Source organism: Narcine bancroftii, chromosome 10 (assembly GCF_036971445.1).
Source record: "Narcine bancroftii isolate sNarBan1 chromosome 10, sNarBan1.hap1, whole genome shotgun sequence".
Classification (NCBI taxonomy): Eukaryota; Metazoa; Chordata; class Chondrichthyes; order Torpediniformes; family Narcinidae; genus Narcine; species Narcine bancroftii.
In genome coordinates this window covers 73,200,195-73,209,600 of record NC_091478.1, presented here as the reverse complement: position 1 = coordinate 73,209,600, position 9,406 = coordinate 73,200,195, and the positions used below count along the sequence as shown (strand labels likewise).

The window sequence follows — 9,406 nt, the reverse complement described above, 5'->3', positions numbered from 1 at the left end:
TTGGGCACATCTTGAATGCTGTTAAAAAGGAAAGTCTGCAGATGCAATGCACAAAAGAGCTGGAGAAACTCAGCAGGTCATGCTGCATCTGTAGAAAGGAAAGGGTAACCAATGATATGTCAGGAATCCTCCTTCCACCCCAGTCTCTAAAAAGGATGCCTATAAAAGATATTCTCCATAATGCTGCCTGGCCTCCAGCTTCTCTATATTTGCTCAAGACAATCTGTTCAGTTGTGGCGTATAAGCAGTTCAATGCATGGTTTTTTTTTTGCAATGTTAAAAGCAATATAATTAAAATTCCAGCATCTGTGATTCGTATGTTTCTCCTTTTCATTAATGACCTCTGTACTCTTCCTACAAAAATGTAATCCCTCGCCTTGATCTGTGATGAAGTTTATTTCTCAAGCATTTGCATGTTATAATATTAATCTTATCCTATACAGTAGTTTGTTTCAGTTCTTCTCAAAACTGACAATTCCATTCCCCATAGGAAATGAGTATCAACAAAGTTTAGAAAACTATGCTCTTGATTCCAGAATTGTTATTTGCTTAAATTGTGAGCAACAATGATCCATGTACAACACCACTAGCCAAATTCCCAATTCTTCCACTGTAAGTAAAGACCCTTTATTTCGACTCTTTGCCTTCTGTCCTGAACCTAGCAAGCAGCCAATTCTTTTATTCATCCCAGCATCTCTATTCTGATTGGATTCATTAGTCTAGTGAGAGACCTTATCAAAGAACTTTTGAAAATGTAGTTACTTTGAGCCAATCTCTTTTGTTGTTACCTTCTCAGAAAGAATTCATACTGCTTCTTACAACATTGAAGACAGCTGTTTGGCTATTGAGTGTATGAAGGCTCAGAGACCAATCTCCCATTTATTTTCCTGCAAGCTATTCTCTCTCATATGACAGTAATTCCTCTTTTATTCTTCTACCACCTACTAACACAGCACAGGCTGAAGTAGATAGTTGTTTGAATTTTAACATTTTAATGTTCAAGATAAAACTGCCATGTGTTAAAATGAAATGTATTATTTCTGCAATTTCAGCCCAGATTGTATGAATATGTTATAATGACATGAAAGTGCATTTGATAATTTTTTTGAGGTTCATGTGTAGGGAGGGAACCTGTTCAGAAGCCACCACGTCTGCCATTCAAGGTCAAGACCATCCATAGTGAGCACACACCTTGAAAGAACACAAATCTCACCACTGGCTCTTTTCTTCACCTGTCCTATTTTAGACATATCTGGTCCTACTAGCTGGCTGGGGTATAAAGCCTAACACGTGGAGCAGTCTCTTTTCCCCGGGAATGAACCAGGCTCCACTCTAGGTCACAAGCCATGGACGATGATGGAGATGATGGAGAGACAATTACAAGGTGTGTGTCAGTAAAGGGTGGGGGGGGGGAGGTGCTTATGTGGTGCATACTCATAAGTCAATCGTTGTAAATTATTTCTTTCTTTCCTAACTAATTGGGGTACTGAACTGTGGTTTGTATTGATTGCTGGTTGTTTGTTGCATTCAATGTTCTCGGGCATTCAAATAAAACAAAACAGGCTGTAATGCAACCAGTTTGTACACTTTCCACAGTGCATCTGTACAAGTTTGCCAAATCCAAATAGTCTCAGAAATCCTTAGAATCATTGGTGTGCCTTCTTCATAATTCCCTTGATATCCTGATTCCAAGAGAGGTCTTTGGAAGCTTGATTTCTTAACCTTCTCCACCTCCAACCCATCAGTGGGCAGGTGAAAGGTCCCTTAACCTGCTCTTCATAACATCAACAATAAGCTCCTTGGTCTGAGTGGCAATGAGTGCAAGATTGTTATTCTGGTACCATCCAAAAGATTCTCAATCTGCATCCTGTATTCTGATTCATCATTTCCAGATACTCAGAAGGCACGCTGATACCTATACATTTGAAAAAGTCTTGGGGAGATTTGGCATGTCATTGAATACTCCAACAAACTCAACAGATGCAATGTGAAATGTATCAGGTTGCATCTCCTGGTTTGGTAATACAGAAGGTAGCATACATAGCCAGGCCTCAACCTCCAATCTACTGCATTGCTTGAAACAGAAAATGCAAAATCACACAAAATTTGCTTTAGCCTACCGTAAGGCAGACAAAGATTTACTATCATCAGAAATTGCCCTGCACCCGTTACAGTCAGAGAAAGATAAATAAAAAAGAACCCCCTCCAGAGTCACTCAGCCATACAACCTTCAGTCCAAACCATGAACAACCCAAGCTCCACATCCAATCCTCTGACAGGATCACTAAGTCTTCAGCACCTTCTCAGTTCCAATACCTGGTACAGTGGCACGCTGAGGGAGCAGCAAGCAAACCCAAAACTTGAAAGACTGTACAACAGGCTTTATTCAGGTAAAAGTCTGAACACTAGTTCATGCTTCTTTTTTTTTTAATTTTTTTTATTTTTCACACCATAAATCACAATAGCCATGATATACTCTTTCTTTTTCACACATTTACAGTGACTTTTTCTCCCCCCCCCCCTCCCTCCTCCCAAGCCACCCCCCCACCCCCCCCCCCCCCCCCACTCTCATCCATTTTAGGTATACAATCTAGGTTGCATTAATTCAGTCAGACAATGTTGTCATTCAACAAAAATACACCAGAAATTCTACAGAGTCCATTCTTTTCTTTCCTTCTCCTTCCATCAACTTAGGTAATGTTTGTCCCCGGTAGGTTTTCGCTATTGTATTTAATGTAAGGCTCCCATACTTGTTCGAATATTTCAATATTATTTCTTAAACTATATGTTATTTTTTCTAATGGAATACATTTATTCATTTCTATATACCATTGTTGTATTTTCAAATTATCTTCCAATTTCCAGGTTGACATAATACATTTTTTTGCTACGGCTAGGGCTATCTTAACAAATCTTTTTTGTGCATCTTCCAAGTCAATTCCAAATTCTTTATTTTTTATGTTACTTAGGAGAAAGATCTCTGGATTCTTTGGTATATTGTTTTCTGTTATTTTATTTAATATCTGATTGAGATCATCCCAAAATTTTTCTACTCTCTCACATGTCCAGATTGCATGAATTGTTGTTCCCCTTTCTTTTTTACATCGAAAACATCTATCAGATACTGTTGGGTCCCATTTATTTAACTTTTGCGGTGTAATGTATAGTCTGTGTAACCAATTATATTGTATCATACGCAGCCTCGTATTTATTGTATTTCTCATCGTTCCAGAACATAATTTCTCCCATGTTTCCTTTTTTATCTTTATATTTAAATCTTGTTCCCATTTTTGTTTAGTTTTACCATTTGTTTCCTCATTCTCCTTTTCTTGCAGTTTAATATACATATTTGTTATAAATCTTTTGATTAACATTGTATCTGTAATCACATATTCAAGGTTACTTCCCTCTGGTAAACTCAAATTGCTTCCTAATTTATCTTTCAAATAGGATCTCAGTTGGTAATATGCCAGCGCTGTATCTCCAGTTATATTGTACTTATCTCTCATTTGTTCAAAGGATAAGAATCTACTTCCTGAAAAACAATTTTCTATTCTTTTAATCCCTTTTTTTTCCCATTTTCTAAAGGAAAGGTTGTCTATTGTAAAAGGGAGTAGCTTATTTTGCGTCAATATTAGTTTTGGTATTTGATAATTTGTTTTATTTCTTTCTACATGAATCTTCTTCCATATATTGAGGAGATGGTGTAATACTGGAGAAGTTCTATGTTGTACCAATTTTTCGTCCCATTTATATAATATGTGTTCAGGTATCTTTTCCCCTATTTTATCTAATTCTAGTCTCGTCCAGTCTGGTTTTTCCCTTGTTTGATAAAAATCTGATAGGTACCTTAATTGTGCGGCTCTATAATAATTTTTGAAGTTTGGCAATTGTAAGCCTCCTTGCTTATACCATTCTGTTAATTTATCTAGTGCTATCCTCGGTTTCCCCCCTCTCCATAAAAATTTCCTTATTATTTTCTTTAACTCTTTGAAGAATTTTTCTGTCAGTTGTATTGGCAATGCCTGAAATAAGTATAGTATCCTTGGAAAAATGTTCATTTTAATACAGTTTATCCTTCCTATCAGTGTTAGTGGTAGCTCTTTCCAATGCTCTAAATCGTCCTGTAATTTTTTCATTAGTGGATTGTAATTAAGTTTATATAAATGGCCTAGATTTTTGTTTATTTGCACACCTAGGTATCTTATTGCCTGCATTTGCCATCTGAATGGGGATTCCTCCTTAAATTTTGAGAAATCCGCGTTATTCATAGGCATTGCTTCACTTTTATTTACGTTTATCTTGTATCCCAACACTTCTCCATATTCCTTCAATTTCTTATATAGTTCTTTTATTGATAGTTCTGGTTCTGTTAAGTACACTATCACATTATCCGCAAATAGACTGATTTTATATTCCCTGTCTTTTATTTTTATTCCTTTTATATTATTATCTCTTCTTATCGATTCTGCTAGTGGTTCTATAGCTAGCGCAAACAATAATGGTGATAGTGGGCATCCCTGCCGCGTTGACCTGCTTAAGTTAAATTGCTTTGATATATGTCCATTTACTGTCACTTTCGCTAACGGTCCCTTATATAATGCTTTATCCAATTAATATACTTCTCCGGTAAACTGAATTTTTGCAATACTTTGAACAAGTAATTCCATTCTACTCTGTCGAAGGCCTTCTCTGCGTCTAAAGCAACTGCTACTGCAGGTGCTTTATTTCCTTCTACTGCATGAATTAAGTTGATAAATTTACAAATATTGTCTGTTGTGCGTCTTTTTTTGATAAATCAGTTTGGTCTAAATTTACCATTTTCGGTACCTGTTCTGCTAATCTGTTTGCTAATAGTTTAGCTATTATCTTATAATCTGTGTTTAGCAGAGATATTGGTCTATATGACGCTGGTAAGAGTGGATCTTTCCCTTGTTTTAGTATCACTGTAATTATTGCTGTTTTACATGAATCTGGTAAGTTTTATGTCTCATCAATCTGGTTGATTACATCCAGGAGGGGCGGTATTATTAGATCTTTAAATGTTTTGTAGAATTCTATTGGGAGTCCATCCTCTCCTGGTGTCTTATTATTTGGTAATTTTTTTATTATCTCTTGTATTTCTACTGTTCCAAATAGTTCTGTTAATTTATTTTGTTCCTCTATTTGTAGTTTTGGTAGTTCAATTTTAGTCAAAAATTCATCTATTTTCCCTTCTTTCCCTTCGTTTTCAGTTCGGTATAATTGTTCATAGAATTCTCTGAAGTTTTCCTTAATTTCTTTTGGATTATATGTAATTTGTTTGTCTTTTTTCCTTGTTGCCAATACCATTTTCTTAGTTTGCTCTGTCTTAAGCTGCCATGCTAAGATTTTGTGTGTTTTTTCACCTAGCTCATAATATTTCTGTTTTGTCTTCATTATATTCTTCTCCACCTTATATGTTTGTAATGTTTCATATTTTATTTTTTTATCCGCCAATTCTCTTCTTTTGGTTGTATCTTCCTTCATTGCTAATTCTTTTTCTATATTTACTATTTCCTTTTCCAACTGCTCTGTTTCCTGATTATAGTCCTTCTTCATCTTGGTTGCATAACTTATTATTTGTCCTCTAATGAATGCTTTCATTGCGTCCCATAGTATGAACTTATCTTCCACTGATTCCGTATTTACTTCAAAGTACATTTTTAATTGTTTTTCAATAAATTCTCTAAAATCCTGTCTTTTAAGTAGCATGGGGTTTACTAGTTCATGCTTCTGAGGGGCTGGTTCGAGTCTATATTCGGGTCGGCTGACTGACAGCCGGCCAGGTGGTCTTCCTGCAGGCATAGAGGTCATCCCCTGCAGTAGGCTGGTGGTCGTATCAGCACAGGTACCGACCAACTTCACTGCCTGAAGAACAGCACCTCTTGGTTCAAGAAGCATTTCTTTCCCTTGTTACACTTGCCAGCAGCCGCTCTAACAGCACAAAAGGAGTGTCTGCACTTCTAGAGAAATCCACTGTTTTTCTCTTGCACTGCGGGTAACTGTTAATATTTATTAAATCTATCTTTTGTATTTCTATTTTTAATTTATTCTTTCATGAAGCACCTGTCCAGCTGCAAAAAGTCAGAATTTTGATGCATATACATGTCGTACATTCAATGTCAAACAACTCTATCATCCATCCATCCACTCAATGAGCTTTATGATACCCAGGGGATGTCTGGGGCAACAAACAATCTGCTGAGGCAACTCAGCCAGTCAGCAAAATAGGGAGAGAAAAAGAAGAGCCAACGTTTTGGGCCAGACCTATCATGAATACTGAGGGGAGATTGGCAGCAAATGTGGACAGATTTAGGTGGGGTTGGACAAGGACCAGTTGAGTTCAGCAAGGTTTGAAATTCTCTTTAAAACTTGATGTTTGGGAACTTTCAAGAACCGGGTTTCACAACAGTTTGGCGTTAACTTTAAAACGAGCAGCGGAGTGCAAGGCGAAGTAGCGACTAGAACAGCGGGCAATGCCATGGTTGGCCACCCCGACCGGCAAACCCCGGAAGCCCAGCGGTCGGCCCGCCGCGGAGGGAGCCCGGAGCAGCGCTGCAGCAATGGGCGACGCGATCCACGAGCCGGAGCCGCTCAGGTTGAAGGCGCTGAAGGGCGGCGGCAGCTTCACCGTGCCGTCGGAGGACAAGGTCAGGCCTCGGGTGGGAGGAGAAGAGAGGCGGCGCCCACCGGGACTGGCAGCATCGGGGAGAGGAGCTGCCCGTCTCCCCGTCCCTGCCCCGTCCTCCACCGTCCCTGCCCCGTCCTCCACCACCCCCCCCCGTCTCTGCCCCGTCCTCCACCGTCCCTGCCCCGTCCTCCACCACCCCCCCCGTCCCTGCCCCGTCCTCCTCCACCCCCCCCCGTCTCTGCCCCGTCCTCCACCGTCCCTGCCCCGTCCTCCACCACCCCCCCCGTCTCTGCCCCGTCCTCCACCGTCCCTGCCCCGTCCTCCTCCACCCCCCCCCGTCTCTGCCCCGTCCTCCACCGTCCCTGCCCCGTCCTCCACCACCCCCCCCCGTCCCTGCCCCGTCCTCCACCCCCCCCGTCCCTGCCCCGTCCTCCCCCGTCCCTGCCCCGTCCTCCACCACCCCCCCCGTCCCTGCCCCGTCCTCCACCACCCCCCCCGTCCCTGCCCCGTCCTCCACCACCCCCCCCGTCCCTGCCCCGTCCTCCACCACCCCCCCCGTCCCTGCCCCGTCCTCCACCACCCCCCCCCGTCCCTGCCCCGTCCTCCACCACCCCCCCCGTCCCTGCCCCGTCCTCCACCCCCCCCCGTCCCTGCCCCGTCCTCCCCCGTCCCTGCCCCGTCCTCCCCCGTCCCTGCCCCGTCCTCCACCACCCCCCCCCCGTCCCTGCCCCGTCCTCCACCACCCCCCCCCCCGTCCCTGCCCCTTCCTCCACCCCGCCCCGTCCCCCGTCCACCAGAGGACCCCAAAACCCAGCCGCAATAGATATTCACCAAGACAAATAGTTACTGAAACAAAAGTTGTTTTTAATTATCTTTAAATATGAAAACAGGATCACACTGTAACTTGTCGCTATTGACTTAACTAACCTAATTCTAAGTGCATGTGTATGTAATGTGTGTGTGTGTGTAAATGTAAGAAAGTTCTTTGGTCCGCAGTCCGATCTCACTTCTCACTCCTCCAAAATCACTGGTCGCTGGCAATTTTTCGACCGTGCACAGAATTTAACATTTATAAAGTTCACCAGGCTTTGGTGCTTGAAAGGTAAATAGTTACCGTCAGGAAGGTTCTTGTTGGATTTCAGAGAGAGATTTGTTGTTCGCTGGACACCTAAAACTGATTTCTTTTAATCAGCTACTTCAGTGTTTTGCCGAAGAAACTTACTGCCGAAGGAACTTGCCCCCTCAGGGTTCTCCGGATGATAACCTCTTTCTTTCAGGTCACCACTGAGTTCCTTTTTGTTTCTCTTATTTCAAGTGAAACATTAGACACTCAGTCCTCTCCTCTTGCATGAACAATAAGGGCCTTGACTGAACTAAGCACTCACAACCCGTCTTCCAAATGGGGTTTTCCCACAAGCTTGCCAGCTTGTCCTGTTCCAGTCCCAGCTGCTGCTTCTGACTGTTAAACTGTAGAACTGATCTCTCTCTCTTTCTCTCTCTCTCTCTCTCTCTGAAAAAGCCTGATTGACTCTCTCTGCTTGCAAAACCACATGACCCTCTTAGAACAGCAAGTTCCCCTCCAGCTAGTCTGATGCTCCGACAATTTCTTTCATCTGTTGCCTTTTTGTAAACAACAAACTATTAGTGAAGTCTCTTAGGCACCCTCCAAAGCTTTTGCAAAAGCTGTTGGCCCCGACATGTCTAGCATGAGCAGAGCTCCAATATTTTAAATAAGATCTGTTTTAAAGTGTTTGTATGTGACCTACACTCAAAAACCTGCCCCAATTTATCTTCCAAAAACATATCTTTATTCTGTCACACCTGTTTCTGAGCTGTAAAACCCTTGTGACTTTATTTTCTTCATGGATGCTGCCTGACCTACTGGGGCCACAACTGGAAGCATCAGAAACATGCTAGCTGAAACTTGTATGGAAATTGTTGATATCCATGGAGGAGTGGACTGTTCTTTGCTATTACAACCAAGTGGCTAAAGTGATATTACATTTTATCCACAGGAAATCTGCCCCTAACCCTTGAAAATAATGAGGACGAAGCTTCCATGTTTATATCTATGGAATATTTAATTCATAATTCTCAGATCATTGATTATTTGACAGAAGAAAATGATTGATTTTGCAAGTAATTTAAAATGAAATCTGAATTTAGGGGAAGAAATGAAGGATTGGGTAAGGTATTTTAACAACTTCATGGATCCTGAAAGTTGCCTGATCTTCATCAATTCTCACAGTTGTAGCAATTGCGGGATTTTCGTTCCTGCTGAGAATGGTTGGAGCAAAATGTGCAAGCTCATGTTAATCTGGCTGTAAGCCTTCCAACACTCACTCGACAGGAAGGATTTTATATCCTGAATCCTTACCATTATATTTACTATCCAAGTCAGCTCACAAACATTTTTTTTTGCTGTTGGGAGTTTGCTCATAAATTGTCCTGACTTGTTTCTGTTTAGTGTCTAGAATTTTGTCCTCCGATACTTTGTGGATACTTCAAATGATTTCTCTTGGGGTCTGTGGAATATCACTGGCTCCCAGAGGGACTGGGTGGTCTGACATACCTGAATGCTTCCTACTTCATGCAAATACATTTCCCTGTTATTTCCTGCAAGACTATTAATTGTTCCCTGAAATGAAACAGTATGTTTGTGATTCCAACTTTGCAGATGGGAAGAGGCAGAAGTGTGAAAGAATTTGTGAAGTTGAATCGTATCGGTGAAGGAACCTATGGAATTGTGTGTGA

The 9,406-nt window shown here is 41.5% G+C and overlaps 1 protein-coding gene across 4 annotated transcripts in view; it reads left to right on the top strand.

The window, feature by feature from the left end:
- Positions 1–9,406, top strand: part of cdk10 (cyclin dependent kinase 10) — a 37,285-nt gene that overhangs the window by 1,699 nt on the left and 26,180 nt on the right. For 2 of the 4 annotated variants that reach the window (XM_069901327.1, XM_069901326.1), the window contains exons 1-2: positions 6,348–6,671; positions 9,330–9,402. In XM_069901327.1, coding sequence (XP_069757428.1) covers positions 6,498–6,671; positions 9,330–9,402 — 247 coding nt within the window. In that variant the 5' untranslated portion in view covers positions 6,348–6,497. Of the gene's footprint in view, positions 1–1,246; positions 1,385–6,346; positions 6,672–9,329; positions 9,403–9,406 lie in introns of those variants that run through there. The other 2 variants (XM_069901329.1, XM_069901328.1) reach the window with 2 other exon arrangements.